The sequence below is a fragment of the Syngnathoides biaculeatus genome, chromosome 17, assembly GCF_019802595.1.
Source record: "Syngnathoides biaculeatus isolate LvHL_M chromosome 17, ASM1980259v1, whole genome shotgun sequence".
NCBI classification, from domain to species: domain Eukaryota; kingdom Metazoa; phylum Chordata; class Actinopteri; order Syngnathiformes; family Syngnathidae; genus Syngnathoides; species Syngnathoides biaculeatus.
The window spans coordinates 22,432,385-22,449,840 of NC_084656.1; the positions used below are offsets into that span (position 1 = coordinate 22,432,385).

General features: G+C 49.0%; 2 protein-coding genes across 10 annotated transcripts in view; one reads left to right on the forward strand and one right to left on the reverse strand.

The window, feature by feature from the left end:
- Window positions 1-6,063, forward strand: part of cdk5rap2 (CDK5 regulatory subunit associated protein 2) — a 42,260-nt gene extending 36,197 nt beyond the window's left edge. For 4 of the 9 annotated variants that reach the window (XM_061847702.1, XM_061847700.1, XM_061847697.1 and 1 more), the window contains 4 exons: window positions 20-155; window positions 225-271; window positions 375-411; window positions 956-1,258. In XM_061847702.1, coding sequence (XP_061703686.1) covers window positions 20-155; window positions 225-271; window positions 375-411; window positions 956-1,014 — 279 coding nt within the window. In that variant the 3' untranslated portion in view covers window positions 1,015-1,258. Of the gene's footprint in view, window positions 1-19; window positions 156-224; window positions 272-374; window positions 412-955; window positions 1,259-1,443; window positions 1,580-5,893 lie in introns of those variants that run through there. The other 5 variants (XM_061847695.1, XM_061847696.1, XR_009798999.1 and 2 more) reach the window with 5 other exon arrangements.
- nup188 (nucleoporin 188) lies at window positions 1,306-17,211 on the reverse strand. The gene is made up of 43 exons (XM_061847703.1): window positions 17,075-17,211; window positions 16,338-16,392; window positions 15,736-15,809; window positions 15,580-15,664; window positions 15,422-15,502; window positions 15,296-15,340; window positions 15,127-15,219; window positions 14,904-15,023; window positions 14,610-14,821; window positions 13,616-13,730; window positions 13,334-13,534; window positions 13,158-13,238; window positions 12,561-12,653; window positions 12,377-12,496; window positions 11,618-11,744; window positions 11,384-11,542; window positions 11,168-11,294; window positions 10,165-10,252; window positions 10,015-10,091; window positions 9,822-9,936; window positions 9,627-9,747; window positions 9,478-9,544; window positions 9,277-9,402; window positions 8,956-9,196; window positions 8,648-8,854; window positions 8,063-8,232; window positions 7,891-7,960; window positions 7,750-7,817; window positions 7,489-7,687; window positions 7,076-7,153; window positions 6,913-6,998; window positions 6,611-6,756; window positions 6,353-6,531; window positions 6,083-6,283; window positions 5,218-5,310; window positions 4,988-5,140; window positions 4,781-4,918; window positions 4,627-4,701; window positions 3,021-3,245; window positions 2,828-2,959; window positions 2,687-2,760; window positions 1,724-1,853; window positions 1,306-1,623 (listed from the first exon to the last, which is right to left on the reverse strand). The coding sequence occupies exons 1-43, from the start codon at window positions 17,098-17,100 to the stop codon at window positions 1,429-1,431; spliced, it is 5,268 nt and encodes a 1,755-aa protein (XP_061703687.1). The 5' UTR covers window positions 17,101-17,211; the 3' UTR covers window positions 1,306-1,428.
- Between the last annotated feature and the right edge of the window lie 245 nt (window positions 17,212-17,456).

Here is a 17,456-nt window from a genome sequence, read left to right on the forward strand (position 1 = left end):
GTCGTCCCTCCGCCGGCAGGACGATCTGAAGAAGGAGATCTCCCGTCTGAAGAGCCGACTGACCCAGCAGGAGCGAATGCTGAGCGGCGCCGTCAAGCGCCTGCGGACCACCAACCAGCTCAAGGAGGGGATGGAGCGGGTCATCGTCGACCAGCGTACGCTCGCAAAACGGCCGTCCGTGGCGTCTCCTCTTCGCGTAACGTGCGTTTGCTTTTCCCTCGCAGTGTCTCTCACCCACGGCGTGTTGAAGAAAGCCCGCGGAAACTTAGAGGTGAGTTCCCGACCCCGAGCGCGGACACGTCGTCGTTCGCGTACGTGGAATTTGATTGTTATTTATTTATGTATTTTTCCATCCCGCTCTCTTGTAACGTTAGAAAAATCACTGTTACCTCTTTGGCCCACAAGGACAAGGTAAAAACGCGTGCGCGGCGCATGAAGCTTTATTCTGCATGTGGCCGATGTTATGACGTCACGGCAACGGCACGTGTGCGAATAATGTCGCGTTATTCCACCTGCGCTTGATTCGCCGGCTTGAAGTTAAACCGGGGGCGAATGCGGGCGGACCGAGAAAACGGATTTGAACCCGAGTCCTCAGAACTGTAAAGCGGGCTGTCCTGTGCAGACTCTTGACTGGCTGCTGTCCAACATGTCGAATGTCACAAATTCTTCTTCTTTTCCTTTCGGCTTGTCCCGTTAGGGGTCGCCACAGCCTCGGATGTCACAAATTATGTATTTGCCAAATGTAGGGAAAAAAAAAAAAAAAAAGTGTCTGGAAAAATGATGGAAAATATTTAGAACAGTCTTGAAAGCGATCCGATGGTGACATTTCAAGGCATGTTTTATTTCTCAACATTTGCGGCCATTTTTTTTTAAATGTTGGGTGTGGTCACACTGCATGTGTTTTTCTTATAATTTGTTTTGTTTCCACGCCGGTAAGTTTTTCCTTCTCTTTCAGGAGGTGCCTGTAAATGGCCAATAGGGGGCGTCGACGTGTACACGTCGGATGAGCAGTGACTCCACTTCCTGTTTCTGTTCCTGCTGTCAGGTTTTTATTGTTCATACGACTGTTCAGCATTTTTGTTTTGTTTTTCCTGCTTCATTTGCACAGAAGTGGCTTTTAAGAGTTTTAGGTACTGGTTCTGGTTCTGGTCGCGTGCCCCCGTGTGTACATAGTCAATTAATCTGGTTTATATTCTGCTACTATAAGACGACGGACGTGTATATTTTGTTGGAAGCAGTAAAAAAAAAAAGGTTTGAACTATGCATCAATTGTTTTATTTGCACTTTTAAGTATAAAAAAAGTTGTTTTCTTTTTATTTGGAGTAACAATAACTGAAAGCAGTAAAACATCCGAAGCGGCACTTGGAGGTTTTTTTTTTTTTGTACCGAGCGACCTATAAAACTAGGCCCTTTTTTTTTTTTGGCGTTTCATCTCTGGAGCAGTCGCGCGAAGGCCTGCACCAGCTGGACGATGGGCTCCTGGCCCTCGTGGGCGCCTTTGGAGCCCGGCGTCAGCGGCTTGGCCTGGGGCTGGCACGGGAGGACCGTCGAGCCGCCGCCGCTCGCCGGGGACGACGGCGATCCCCGGCGGAAGTGGCGTGACAGGCTTGACAGGAGAGTGCTCTTTGAACGGACAAAAACAAAACAACGACAGGAGTTTAAAACCCTTCGGCGGCGCAGCCCAGGCACGCGTTCCCGCCGCGGCGGCGCCGGCCGGCCTCACCAGCTCCGAACTGAGTTCCTGCTTGAGCCGCTGCTTGTCTCGCGGCGGGATGGCGGCGTCTTTCAGGCAGCGCAACGCCTGAGAGACCAGCACGTAGAAGCAGTTCTCCATGATGAACATCAGCAAGGACCTGAAAATTATTAAGAATAATAATTTCCAAAAAGAAAGATAACGCAGGTTCAAGTTACCACTGAGCCAACGATACGCTTTGCGCTAGTGAGAGGAGCGACACGAAGAAGATTGAGAATACGCCGCCGTAAGGGGGGGGGGGGGGGGGGGGGATCATAAAAAGATGTAATTTCTTGCTTGTGGGGGAGGGCTTGCTAGCGCCCATCCCAGCTGACTGGGCGTACATCCTGAACTGGTCGCCAGCCAATCGCAGGCCACAGATAAACTACCATTCGAACTCAAATATGACTATCAAATCCATCCATCCATCTATTTTCTTTGCCGCTTATCCTCATGAGGGTCACAGGAGTGCTGGAGCCTATCCCAGCTGTCAACGGGAAAGAAGCGGGGTACGCCCTGAACTGGTCGCCAGCCAATCGCAGGGCACGTAGACAAACAGTTGCACTTACAATCAATTGTCGAGTGTCCAATTAACGTTGCGTGTTTTCGGCATGTGGGCGGAAGCCGGAGAAAAGCCACGCAGGCACGGGGAGAACATGCAAAAACTCCACACAGGTGGGGCTGGGATCGAACCCGGGTCCCCAGAACTGTGAGGCCAACGCTTTACCACCATGCCGCCTATGACTGTCACACGACGACAATATTCTACAACGAACCACTTGGTGGCTAAAGTTTCAACTCCCTTCGCCCCCCCGGGGAAAAAAAAAAAAAATCTAATGACTTTTGAACATTTTCTCAAAAAGAAAAAAGCGCTTGAGTCAGATTTCGGGAATATTAAATACGCAAACACCGGCGTGCAGTACTTGATCCACTTTGTGTGTGCAAAGCTCTCACCTGAGGGCTTGGATCTCCTCCGAGGACGCGAGCGAGACGATGCTGAGCGAGGCCGCCTCCTTTTTCTTTTCCATCTGACACCAAACGAAAACCACGCGTGGGCTCATTTTGACGCGAACGGAACAGGGGGGGCGACGTTACCTCGGCGAGCGTGCTCAGCGCCACGTTGACGGTGGCCAGCAGGGTCCCGAAGGACGGAGACACGTCGGGGTCGAAGGCCGGCGCCGTGAAGCTCAGCGCGAACAGCGTCCGGTACGACGACAGGTCCATGCACTGAAAAAAGATGAAATTAAGAGAAAAAAGAAAAATAGAAAAAAACAGGACCGCGTCTTACCTGGTCCAGTAAGATCTGGCAGCAGTCGGGCGTGAAATGCTGCAGGCTGGCGAGCGTCTTGCTGAGGATCTTGAGCAGGGCGCACTGCACGGCCAGCACGGCCTTCCGCTCGGCGTCGTCGCGCTCGCCTCCGCCCGCTGCCGCCGCCGCTTCCTTGGAGGGCGTCTGCGGGGGGCACTGCGCCCTCGGGTTGGGCCCGGGGGGCAGCGGCTCACCGTTTTTAACCTGGGGGCGCAGCAGTTACACGCCATCGACCCGACTGGCCAACACTCATTTCTGTTAGCCTGTCTATGGCATTTTGCATTACGTCAGCATTAATGTGGACGGGGCTAAAACACATCTCGCGGCTGAGGCATCAACTTCCTCGCGCAAGTTCCCGTCCCTACTATACAAGTACAAAGTGACGCCACTTCCGAGGGCTGTTCAGTTGTGAGCTAGCTTAGCTTCCGTAACGAGGCCCGTTGAGCACGCTAGTGTGCTGTTAGCGAGCTAACGACGACCTCGAAGGGAGCTCTCGCACGCGACGTCGCCATTTTGCCGGTCAAAAAGAGCTGCTCGAGATTGAACCAGAGGCAAATTTTCACGATGCCCGAAACTTGTTGTGCTGACGAGACCGATATTCAAAAGAGCTCATTTTACGGAACACCAGCTGAAAAGATCGGCAATGAAACGTGAAGTAAACAACTGCGTCGCGATCACTTCACTTCAGGTAGGAATTATTCTTCTCAATCTCAAATTACCCAAAAGTATTTATAATGCCAAGTTAGCTCATTTGAGAGCAATGCATTAAAAAAAAAAAAGAAAAACGACCGTCGTCTCCAACGTACAACGTGTTGCGGCCACACGTTAAAAAAACTTTGGCAAACCTCGACCCGACAGACATTTTTCTTTTTCTTTAAATATGCGTTGTTCTCAAATGCGTATTTAAAAAAAAGAAACACACAAGAGGTTTACGTCGGTTAACGTGTGGCCGCAACACGCTTCCGTCTACGGAGGAGCCGACTCGCTCGCTGTCTTTGTCTTTTCCAATCACAGGTAACGAATGCGAGTTTGTGCAAAGCGAGGGGTCATTAATTGCCATGTTGGTATTTCTACTGAATACGAGCTGAAAAGATCAACGGATTCCGGCAAAGGTTAACGTGTAGCCGAGCACGCTTCCGCGTTCAACCCGCTGAGAACAGATCCAGCGACGAAGGATTCGTTTACGCGTCCAGACTTTTCTACGCTCTCAAATCTCGACGACTTATTCGCCTGATCCGTGTGTCCATCCGGTTGTCCAAGACAAGCGCAAGCGGCTCAACGGTCCAATTTCTTATCGGCGAAAACGTCGACTTTTGCATTAAATACGGGTACTCTCATCTTTTCCACGTAGCTTCATTTATTATCGCCTTCTAAATGTTAAACGGTGTCAGATGATTCACTATTTTCGTGCCGTCTCCAACCGACTTAGCGTTGACCGACACTACCGGCCAGTCACGTGATTTCAGTGGCGTTTGCGCGCGACCTCGAGATGTGGAACAGTTCGGGTTCTCTTTTTCAAGGCTCCCAAAAGATACGGAGAAACGTGGATGGAGAGTCATTTTCCGACGGCGAGTTTTGGGCTCACCTGGAGGAAGTGGTGCAGCATCTTCTTGCTGTGCAGCAGGTACGTGCACGTCTGGCACAGGTAGCACAGATTCACCTGCAAGCACGTCGACGGAGGAGTACGATAACCTCCCGCGTCTTTCGAGAGCGCGTGAACGAAATTCTGCCGGACTCGCCTGCACGTCGTGGAGCAGCTCGGGCAGGTGAAACTGCCACTCGGCGGAGAAGCTGGACAGCTGCAGCAGGAAGCCCACCGTGTGGTCGGCCTCGTCCAGGCACGCCAGACTCTGCACGCCGCGCACGGCGTGCAGGCACTGAGCGGGACCGGGAGGGCGGCGATATTATCTTTGAAAAATTTAAAAATCAAAAGGGTCGCGACGTACCTGCAGGATGCGCTCCTGGTGGACTCCCACAAAGTCGAGCGCCTCGTTGATGAAGTTGTAGCGCAGCGTCTTGAGCAGACTCTCCATCAGGGACATGCACAGGCGGTAGACGCCGGGCCAGCACGCGCAGTCCTGAGACTTGCGGCTGAAGCTCTGGCCAGGAGAGGGCGCCGTCTCGCGTCAAGCCCCGGAGAGGAAAAAAAAAGAAAAAAAGAAGCACGAACTCCTACCTGTGGCGCTCCGTTGCCGGAGACTTCGTAGACGCCGAGGAGCGGAAGACATATCGTTTGGATGACACCTGCACCGGCCACAGCCGTCGCCCCCTGGCGGAGGACCAAAGAAACGACCGTCATTGCGTGTCAACACGTCGCCCGAATTTGCAACGGCGAAAGTTTTGATTCTGGAGCAAATCTTTCCCGCTGACAAATGGTTTAAAAACACAAACGTGATCGATTTTTAACTTGCAATAGATTAATGTCATTTCAAATTAACAAGATGAAGTGAAATATGAGCGTTTTACATAACGAGCATGGACAAGGAACAAGTTGAACTTGCATCTCAAGGTGGCCAACGCATCGTCGCTCCAACTTCCAGAAGTCCCAAAAACGAATTTGGAGGTTTGTTAAAATTACATTAAATTGTCCATTTCTCAAAAACAACCAAAAATGAATTCCAAGAGAAAAATTTCGGAAAGAGTCGGTTGTATTTTTTTTTTTTTTTTGTGAGCAGCATTCTTCAAGGGGGAAAAAAAAATTAAATTTTCTCAATTTTTGGAGAAAAAAAAAAAAAAAGTCTTTTTTTTTTTTTAAGAATAATCGCAAAAAAATGACTACAGTAATATCTTGCATGAATACATAATTAATCCTGCATAATGCTATAATAGCTTTTTTTTTTTTTTTTTTAAAGGTGGCCTACGACTGGCTGACATTTTCAGCGACAAGGAGGGCAGAACCTGACCACCCAATAAATAAGTGGAATAAAATTCTCCAGCTGACTCGCAACCACAACGAGAAAGCAGAAAACAACGAGCAGGACGGCGCCTGAATCGCGTGGCGCTTCCAATTTTATTTTTATTTTTCGCTGTCCCTCGCCTACCTGCGGAGTGCGCGCCAACGTGAGCAGCAGGTGGAGCGCCGCCTCGGTGAAGTAAAGGTTCTGCTTGGATCGCAGGCTGAGCTCGGCGGCGCCCAGCACGGCCGGCAGCACCGGGACCTTCCTCATGACGGCCACCCAGTGCTCGCCGCCCTCGTCGCTGCGGCACAACTCCTTGGCCAGGTGCAGCGCCAGCACGCACACCTGAGGGGGGGACCGGGGGGGGGTTCAAAATAAAAAAAAGCGGCACGGGTGGGAAAAGGGCGGACTCACGCTGTCCCTCTGGTCCTTCTGGGCCCCGCGAGGGAAGTCCGTCTCCATGCTGTCGTCGTCCTCTGGGGGCTCCACGTAGCGGCGCGCGTGACGAGTGGCGTCCGTCAGCAGCAACGCTTGGTCTTTAACCGTCTCGCACACGGACGACAGCAGCTGGGGCAGCTGGGAAATCTCGCCGCCTGTGCCGCACACAAGTTCACGCGAACCTCGTTGCTCGCCCGGGGGGGGGGGGGGGGTGGAGACTTGCGCCTACGGTACCGTCGAGTCCTTGGATCTGCAGCACGGAGATGAGCGCCGACAAGATTTTGGCTTTGGTCCGCTCCATCATCTGCTGGTCGGCTTGCAGGACGCACTCCAGCATGAGCGACAGCGGCGACAAGACGTCGGGAGCCGTCGCCACGACGCTGCAGAGGGGAGGAAGCGTCAAATTCATGCATGTCAAATCACGCCCTTTTCAAATTCTGAAATATCTTCCTTTTTTTTTTTTTTTTCTTGGTCGCGCATTAAGATTTTGGGACAGGTTTCCCCCCCCCCCCCCCCCCCCAGATCCCCTTTGGTACCTCCTCCACTGCTTGAGGAGGACGAGGAGCAGCGTGGCCGTCATGGAGCCCAGGCGGAGGCACGCCACGGAGGCGGGTCTGGTCAGCTGGGGGGCAAAAGAAGGCGGGCTTTACTTAGCCCGCGAGGGGAGACCGAGGTCGGGCGCCGCGCCGGGGGACTCACGGCGGCTTTGGTGGCGTCCAGCGCGTCCGTGAAAAGCTTCATCTTAGTCTGGTCGTCCTTCAGCTGCATCACATCCGACTGGAACGCAACGAGAGCGTGAGACCTTTATTGCATCGTGATTTCAATGCTTCAATATATGCCGGTCAGTCCTGTTACACTGCCTGTCTACGCGTTTTGCAGCACTTTTTGCCATTGTAACACATTGAGGCTAATTTCATTCGCCTGTCTATGGCTTTTTTGGATTGTGTCGAATTATGCAAGCAGACATTCACAAGTTACGTAGTTTGGTTCAATAAATAAAGTGTCATTTTGTTTCATTTTAACTCAGGCAAAAAAAAAAAAAAAACGCAAAAAACTCCTCATTCGGGTCACTTGTAAATCAAGGTGAAGCCGGACGCGTCGGGCGTACGCACGTGACTGCTGGCGAGGATGAGCAGCATCCGCCAGGCCAGGATCAGCATGTGCGTCTGCTCGGGGAAGTAGCACACGCCCTCGTCCTCCATGGCGGCCACGTGGGCCACCAGCGACTTGACGTACTGGGACCAGTACTCGTAGCGCCGGGCGTTGGCAAACCTCTGCAGGCCGTCCTTCAGGGACCGCTCCAGGGAGTCGCTGGCGCGCAGATTCACACGAGCTCACGTTTCGGCGCGGCCATTTCCGCGGTTGAGACTCACCTGTGGACGTAGAAGACCTCCAGGCCGACGATTTTCATGACGAAGGCGCACGTTTCCAGAACGCAAGGCTGCAACGAGGAATTGCTTTAGCGTCTATGTCCCGTTTATTGATCGATGACATGTACAGTGGACACGAAGTACCTCGGTGGTGTCTGAAGGTGGAAGCAGCATTCCAAACAGGGGCGTGGTCAAATTCTCCCAAAATCTGTCTCTGATTGGGTTTTTTTTTTTTTTTTTTTAAAAGCAATGAAATTGTTCAACGAGTCTCCAATTCATCGCTGTTATGAAGAAGCGTGAGGAGGCGAGTTTTTACTTGGTGCGCAGAACGGAGATGGCGCTGTCCCGGCGGTCCTGCCACAGCGCCAGCAGGAAGGCCAGGGCGGCGCGGTGCAGCAGCGGAGGGCACCAGTACTTGCCCTGCTGCTTGGAGTCGATCAGGTCCAGCACCACGTGCAGGCAGCTCCACTCGCCCAACAGGAACTCCTGCAGCCAAATATTCAGCTTTTGATACCCACATAAAAGCTTTTTGCGGATAAAATGAGAAAGAGAAAAAAATATTCCCATGAGTATTATTCTATGCTTCGTTTGCATGCGTTGTTGATCTGTGTATTAAAGTAAAATGTTAAGAATTACTACGCTCTAACCTCATTTCCGTTAGCCCATCTATGGCATTTTGTATTCCATGTGAGCATTAGGCTAGCAGACAAAATCATATGGACCGGCGGAACATCTTGATGTTGGGCCCCAACCCCGCCACAAATAACGGAAATCCCCCCCCCGCCCCCGATCCACGTCGCTATTCCAAGCCGCTCATCCTCAAAAGCTTAAAGATAAAACACCATGACCGCTGAGAACAAAATCACTCCACAAGATCCAAGTTTGCGACCCCGTCACCAACCTTGGAGCCCTCGTTGCCGTCCTTCACCTCCAGGTTGAGGAAGAGCTCGATGAGGCCCGGCTGCGTTTCCACGGCGACTGTCAGAAACTCCAGGATCATCACTTTGATCCTCATGTCCTCAGTCTTGCTCTGCAGACGCATGAGGAAGGCGTCGCGGATGGCGGCGGCGTCGCTGCCGAGGCAGGCGTAGACGGACATCGGCGCCACCTTGCGCAACCCATCGGTGAGATTAGATCATATTTCAGATTTTATTGTCATTACAACACTTGGCAAAAAAAAAAAATATGGTACAAACAAGGACGGCTGACCGTGGCGAGGCGCTTGAGGAGCTGGATGGCGAGCCTGGGCAGCGCCGGGTCGTGTTTGTGGTAGATGTACTTGGCGAGGACCACCACCAGGTTGTTGCCGTGGCCGCCGTGCTGGGTCAGGGCCTGCTCCAGAGGGGAGGCCACGTCGGAGGGCGGCTTGAGGCGGACGGCGTTGTTGGTGACCGAGAAGGCCAGCTTGACCGTCTGGATCAGGACCTGACCCGGACCCTCGGAGCCGCAGCTGAGCGCCGGCGACAACGGACTCTGTGAGTTGTCTGTTAACGTTTCAGCGGGCAAAAACCTTGCGGGGTCGTCGTGGACCTGCTGGGCTGTGCGGCCAGGACCACGTCAATCTTGTCCACGCCCACTCCCATGATGTGGACCACGGCCTGCCCGGCCTCCGTGCTGGTCAGGCTGTAGATGCACAGCGACTGCAGGGTGGGCATGCTGTCAAAAATCATCGGCATCCGTTAGCGCCCGACGGCGACAAAGGTGACAATAATATTGAGTCGGGTGTCACACCTGCCCTGGTCCTCGCCGTCCGGACTCAAGTTGAGGATGGCGTGGATGAGCTCCAAAATGAGGCAGCCTGCAGCAGCAAAGAGAGGATTTCACTTTCCACCAAAAACGGGAAGACCCGCGGCAGCACGCCCTCAAAAACGGCAACTCACCGATCCTCTCTCGCACGCCGTACGCGTTGTAGCGCCACTTGTGGTAGGTGGGCAGCATCTCCTTCAGGACGAGCAGCACGCAGGGGATCAGACCTTTGCTCTGAGTGCTGCCCAGCTGGCCCTGAACGCACCGCGACTCTGAGAGGTCGCCACAGCGTGCCGCGGCCAAATCTCCCGTCGACAAGCGAGACTCACCTTGACCAGAGTGGTGACCAGCTTGAGGAAGGCCGTGGTGACGGCGTACTCGCCTCTGGGCTGCTCGATCTGGACCAGCAGGTTGCCGTAGTTGCCCGCTTTCATGCCTTCCGCACTGCAGAGAAAAGACGCAGCCATTTGGCAAATCAGGTTGGAAAAATATTCCACGCCACGATATGAGACGGGACGGCACCTGACACACTGGGCCATGCTGCTGACAAGGTTGGAGGCGAAGGGGAGGAAACCCGTGCGCTGCAGGCTGGACCACACCTGAAAAGAGGAGCAACCGGTGAGGAGCGACCGAGGAGGTGCGACGCTCGCAATCGGGGGGGGGCGGCGCCACCTTGCCGGGCATCCTGGCGGCCAGCACCGACAGGCAGTTGACGCACGAGGCGATCACGTCCACAGGAGGGTTGATGACCGACGTCAGCCTGGCAGACGAGGGCACAAACGTTCTTTTGTCGCAAATGCTTTGAGGAATGTTGAAACAATAAGAATAGCGCACAAAACACAAAACATGGCCAGAGACTAAAACATTCGCTGAAATATTATTACCTTGTTAAAAAAAAAAAATAAAAAAAAAATTCCAAAACTTGAGTTATTTGTACTTCTATTTGCAATGACTCAATTACATATTTTCAAAACCCATCCTGCACAAAAAAAAAAGACATTTTCAGAAACATGACTCAATAAAAATGTTGACTTTTTTCCCCCTTGTTTTGTCACCAAAAGTTATGGCTATTCATTTTCCCAGCAATCAAACATTTTTCTCAGATTCTCATCAAATATCTTTTTCTCAATTACAATCCTTTCCTAAAAAATTTAAATTATTTCAGTAAAAATTAAATCTGGTATGACTTTTTTTTCTTGTCTCAATTCAATTATATTAATTTCATTTAAAAAATTATACCATCCACATGACTACAAACTTTTCTTTTGTAATATGATTCTCATAAATTATATTATATTCAATACTTTTTGGATGAACTTGAGTTTCTTTCGGCTTGTCCCGTTAGGGGTCGCCACAGGGTGACATCTCGTATTTGTTTGGCAGTTTTTACACCGGATGCCCTTCCTGACGTAAACGCTTCCCGGGGAGACTTTTTGGATGAACTCATTTCATAAAATGACTTTTCTAGATAAAGAGCAACTTCTTAAAATGTGGTCATTGTCTAAAAAAAAATTTTTTTCACATTTTTGGATCATCAAAATCACATGAAATTGGAGTTGAAAATAAAGTAAAAAGTTACTCGAAAAGCCTTCCTACTTCTTTGTCTCGTGCGGGTTACGCACCCAGAAAAGGCCACGATTTGAGGGGAACCCGGAAATTTCCGTGCACCCGTTACCTCTGCAGCAGCATGTAGATCCGCGAGGTGAGCGGCAGCAGGCAATCCGACACGGTCCAGTCGGTGCTGATGATCTTGTGCAGCAGGTCCAGGATGGGCTTGACGCGCGCGCAGTGAGCTATGACGTCTGAGGCGTCACCGGTAGAAGAAGGGGGGGGGGGAGAGTGAGCCCCACCCCCCGCGAGAAAGCCGCAACGCGGGAGCGACGCCACGCACCTGCCGTGGAGACAACATGGAGCAGCATCTCCACCTCGCACGTGAAGAGCGTCCAGGAGCTGTACGAGTAGTCCCAGCGTACCACGTAGCCCTGCTCGCCGCCAATCATCACCTGGCCCAGAATTCCTTGCGGCATCCACAGGTTGGTCTGGCCCGTTCCTGAATGCGGAGAGCAAACCTTGCGGCGCGTCGCTTCCCGCAAATAAACAAACCTCCACATTCAAATGAACGAACCGAGCGGGTAGAGAAGTTTGGGGGTCTGCCGCTTCCACAGCGTCTCGTCCTCCTTGGCGATGATGTCGTTGGGCTTGTGCTTGTACGCTTGCGTGTAGAAGGACATCTTATCCAAGAAGTTGTACACCTGTCACACGGGAGGCAAGTTGTTGTTTTTGGGGAGGGGGCTTGTCCCTCAACCGTTCACCTCGTCCTCTTGGATTTGACCACTTTCAACATAGTCAGATTTCTAAATGGGTTCAAAGTTTTGCTTCTATAAAATGTTTCAAAACATAAAAAAACTAAATTTGGAATTTTTTTTTACCAGTTGATTAAAATAAAAATCCAAATATCACGTGCAAATGTTGTCAACCCCTTAAGCGTTTCTATTTTGTTACAGCTACATTAAAAAAAAATCAAAATTGACATAACTACACGTAACAGCAAAATGAAGAAATTTATCGAAAAAAAAAAACATATCTAGTCTTTACTTTCCACATTTTGTTATATGAAAGTGCCATTTCAAAACGCATTGTTCCCTTAAAATTTCACCCCCCCCCCAAAAAATAAATCAATATAAATGTGTATAAAATTAAATTAATAATAAATGATGTGGCTAAATTATTTTGCGTCTTTATTAAAAAGGAAAATGTGTTCACCCCCGCAGTAGTCATTTGTCGTGCATTACAGCTGCGTTCCAAAATGGATGAAATTATTTTCTTGACAGTAAAATTGCACAAACAACGCCCAATACTAGCAAAGTGCCGGTGGCCGAGGTACCTTCTTCACAGTGAACTTGTTGGACAGGAGCGCGGTGAGGAGCTGCAAAAGCGGCGCGATCTTATGCGGGAACATCCCCACGGCACTGTCCAGGATCACTCCCAAACCCATGTTGGGCTTCTGTGACAAGATTCCCACAAAATTATTCTCGCAAGACACTCAAGCGGAGCAAATCGCCACTCACCATTTCCCAGAAGACTTCGGCCAGACTGGGCGCGGACAGGACCTCGCACGCGGCGTCGATCAGGTGGGGGCTCTGCGACCCGGCGTTCCCAGTCTGCACGGGGTTGAAAATAATGTACCTATGTTTTACTGACACAAAACTTGGAGAGATGAAGTACAGAGTGTTGCACGTAGAGCCAAAACAGATGTCAATTGATGTCTGTGAGGGGGAATTGCTTCATAGTTCAGTTTTCTCTTTTTAACTGGAGCAATTTGTGAGCCATGCAGCCATTAATTCCAGATAACCAGTCAGTAACTACACTTATATCATTGCTACTGTCAGTATTATTTAATCTGGAGATCATCTGCATATAAACTCTCCAAAAGGTAGCATGTAGATTGGGTTTTCCCCAACGGGACTTGAGAGTGACCCTTGAGGAACACCGCAGGAAAGGTGAAAAGATTGACTTATGGGGCCAAAAAAACACAGAAAAAAAAAATTCACACGCATATATATAGCATTTAACAATGCCTCAAGCTATCTGAGGATATGATGATCGATACGCTCAAAAGTGTGAGGAACATGGGCACAAATGCTAAGTGAGGCACGACAAAGTACCTGAAGGCTTTCCTCTTCGAATGACGTGATGACAAATGATAGGAGGCCATAGATGCACATCTTGGCTGTGCTTGCTGTGCACTAGATCAGTGACAAAAAAAAAAAAAAAAAAGACATTTTTGTCAAAAGAGCATTCACAAATGACGACCATGTTGACCGCATTAGTGCCGCTTTACATTGTTCCCAGACACCCCCAGGCCTTTCAGCATGGTAGCAAGGTACTTGAAGACTTCCAGCTGCAAGGCAGTGTTGCCGATCCTCCGCACCACAGGGTTGGACTCCTCAGGTCTGAGCGTGTGCCGCAGCAGGACCCAGGCCAGCAGGACCGGCCCGTGATGCGGGATGTCCCCGAATGTCAACAGAAGCTGGTCCATCTCCTGAGATTGTAGAAAAAAAAAAATGCTTCATAAAAATCCAACAGCAGAGCCGTGCCACTATTTTTGCGCCAGGAGTCAAACCTTGACAACGTCCGGGACGCTGGAGAACTGGTGCTGTTCCGTGCAGTCCTCCAGTGCGCACTTGTGAAGGAAGTCAACGTCCATGCCTTCAATCAGGATGAGAGCGCTCAAGTAGCTGCATGGACCGAGGAAGAAAATAGGACAAATGATGACACGATTATTAAGACAGCATATTACAATAAATTATTTGCAATGTATTTGTATAAGTGGGTGAGAATGACAGACATCCATATCAGGCATTTTTTAAATTAAAAAAAAAAGGTTCCGATAGCTATTCCAGCAGTGCAAGTTCATAGCGCCTAACTAAAGATTCATTTTCAATACGCATTGAAAAATGAAATAAAAAGAAAAAGACTCTGCATCTTGCGCATCTGCAACTCTTATAAGGAATCGTTCCTATTAACTGAACGTCTCTTGTTCTTTGTTCTTGTTTGTCCTTTTTCCGAAAGTCGGACCAGGGCGGCACCGACTGCCGCAGACAAATTCCTTACGTGCGTTTACACACTTGGCCAAAAAAGCCGATTCCGATTTAGGAATTTAACTAGTGGTTTCTAAACTATGGCCTGGGATCATTTGGGACCTACTCCATATTTTGTATAGTATAGCAAAATAAACGTAAAAAACGAAAAAAGTTAAAAAGTCATCAGGAATATAGTATACAATCATTTTGAATTAAAAATGAAAAAGGGTTTGCTAAAAGCTATCATCACACTTTATGCAATTTAAATAAAATACAGTATTGTATAATTGAAGATTGAAAATACATATTGAGCACTATTATATTTACTTTTTTAAGTAGGTATCAAAATAACTGCATTTCATTTTGTCACTAATAGCAACATGAGATTTAGACTTTTATATGGGGAATATTTTAGGCACGAATCATCCATTACTAATTATTATTTGCATGGGTTAACTATCCAATAGTGGCACGACACGGACGCCTCAAAAAATAAATATTAATGGAAAATTGCAGGCGACGCGGTGTTCTGACCCGATGCGATCGACCAGCGCGTCCATGCTCTTGTCCACCAGGTGCCGGTTGGTCTGCCGCAGACCAAAGCCCTGCTCCTTGAACATCTTGGTGAAGGCCAGCAAGTCGGCCGGGCTCATCTCGAAGTAGGCGTAATACAGGAAGACGATCTCCAGCAGCAGCGACTGCTCGCGCAGGCACTGCAGGAACCAGCGCGACACTTGCCGCTCCGTCTGAAGGGGACGGACAAAATGTTTAGCGCGGTGGGGTTTTCGTTCCTCGGTCCGTTGCCTCCGTCTCCGGCGGACGCATCACCATCAGGTTGCCGTGCGTCTCCCACGTGGGCGCCTCGGCTTTGAAGAGGCTTTGGAACTGAGCCTGGTAGCTGCTCACCAGGTCCTTCTCCAGCTTGTTGATGCAGTTGGAATACTCAGCCTTGCCACGGGGGGGGAAAAAAAAAAAAAAAAAAGCCGTGTTGCAAAAGCCGAAACGGACGACATACGTCACATACGTTTATTCATGGGGGGTGGCTTCTAACCCTGTAGGGGTGTCGTTCATCTTGAAAGTACGTCAACAAGAGGAGGACGCAGCGGAGAAGACACATGCGCTCTTCGTAGTAGTAATCAGCGACCTGCGAACAGTTTCTTTTTAATTTTCTAATTTCATTTGATGTATTTTCCAGAAAGGAGCATCAGATGTCGCCAGACCTTCAGCAACAACGCCTGACTTTGCCGCTCATCTTGTAAAACAACCTGCACACGTGACAAAACGGAAACATCACTCACGCTGTGCCTCCGTTTGAAAAATGGCCGCCACTCGCCGCGCCAGGTTACCTTGAGGGAATCCCGAGTTCCTCTGTAGTCCTCCTGGAGGTAGCACTGCAGCAGCTGCACGCTCTGCAGCTCATCCAGTCCCTGAGACACCGCAGCAGGTTGCTCGAGTCCGAGCAAAACTGACAAACGGGCAAGTCAAGCGTTTTGAATCATCTTACCAGGAGTTTACTGAGCCTCAGACCAAAATCCTTCAGTGGCTGCACGACATCTTTCTTCTCCTTCACTTTTCCAGCTGAGGAGGAGCTGCACGGGGTACAATCACACAGTTATTTCCTTCCTGCACGGGGGAAAAAATAATAATCTGCAACTTATACCTGGGTGGTTTGTAGTAGCTCAGACCTTGATGCAGTCGCTCCCAATGGCTTTCCAGCTCAGATTCTATCTGAGCCTTTAAAGAAAATCAGCGTCGCACATCATGAGGCCATCATATTTAATAATATAGCTAGAATTACAATGCATGGTTCGTGCAGTTTTTTTTTTTTTTTTTTTTGCTAATATCCAATATTTTGAATTGGCTACATTCAGCTACGAATTACAACTCCTCCCAAATGCTGATCATAATCATATGCATAAAAGATTGTCAGACAGCCTACTTGCGTGTGCACTTTTTTGTAGATTTATAATTAGCGTAACATCCAGGGTAAATTACGTTAGCCTCTGAATTGCATTCCACATTATATGTTACCATTAAGCTATCTGACTTTTGTTTGGAAAAAATGTGATATGGTTGAACATTGATCAATTTGTGCATGTTGTTTCACGTGTACAGTAGAATTCGTGTAAAAACAGTCAAAGGCCAGATGGAAATGGGCAAAATGTAAAATATTGGGATTAAACAGATATTGTCTGATTTGACATACAGTGTGAACCCAACCTAGAAGTGCATTTAATAATAATCATTTAAAAATAAACATACAGGCTCTCTCAGCGCAGAGCGTCCCAGCAGGATGGTCCATAATTCTCGACAGCTCCTATGAGAGGAACCACAGACATGACATCCCTTCCCGGTTCAAATAAAAGTTTGGATGCAGTACAAACTGTCTGATCTTTTGTGTGTAGACGAATTGTACAATCTATTTTACTGTGTATCCTATTCCACAAGCTGAAGGAATTTAGGTACGGTACGTGATAACTATGCGACAAATGCACAGTCCACTATACAAAAATGCCTATAAAGTTATTCAAGAGCAGGGACTGAGTCCCACATCACCAACACATCCCTTGAGTTGGACGCTTACACTTTAAGAGATGACATTAAAGGCTTCTGAAGAGGACTTTATTTACCACGTGAATAAATACCACAGATTTGAGGGTTCATTTCGGCGAAAGCAAACGAGCACCGAGGCCCACAGCAATCTGGGGCGACCGGCAGCTTTAAAAAACATCGAAACGTGGGATTCCCTCAAAACCCAAAACAAACTCCACGCCGCCGAGCCATTCAAATGGTTCAACTGTTAGCATTGTTGCTAAGCTAAGTTAGCGTGGCGGTGAGTGGCGAGCTAGCTGGCGTGCAAAAGGACAAATGGAGAGGAAATACTATCAAAAAGCAGAGTGCTGAGCTGAGTAAAAAGGACTGATTCGGTTTTACATTTTTTCAAGAAAGTGTGTAAAAAGCTTGAGAAAGTTCGGTTAAGTTTGTAGCTAAACGCTTACCTGAAACTCATCGCCGATTCCGCCATCTTCGACGCTGTGCTGCTATTGGCTGACGCGCTATGATGTCACGGTGACGTTGCCTTCTACGTCATCTTTTTTTTAACAACTCAGCTTTATTGATAAACTTAATTTACAAAAATATAAAACTGACCAATTAGCTAACTTACTTAACTTACTTGAAAAAGGAGAAAACAAAAGACAACATGTATGCTAATAAGGGCAACCGTAATAATATAAAATTCAATAAACATTGACATTAAATACAGTTCCACAAAACGGGGTTTTTCCTCAGCAAAATTACAATTTATGAATATAAAACCTCATTGACTGGACATTTTCGTCACGTCCATGTCGTCCAGTCCAGGAGTTTTTAACTGCCGCC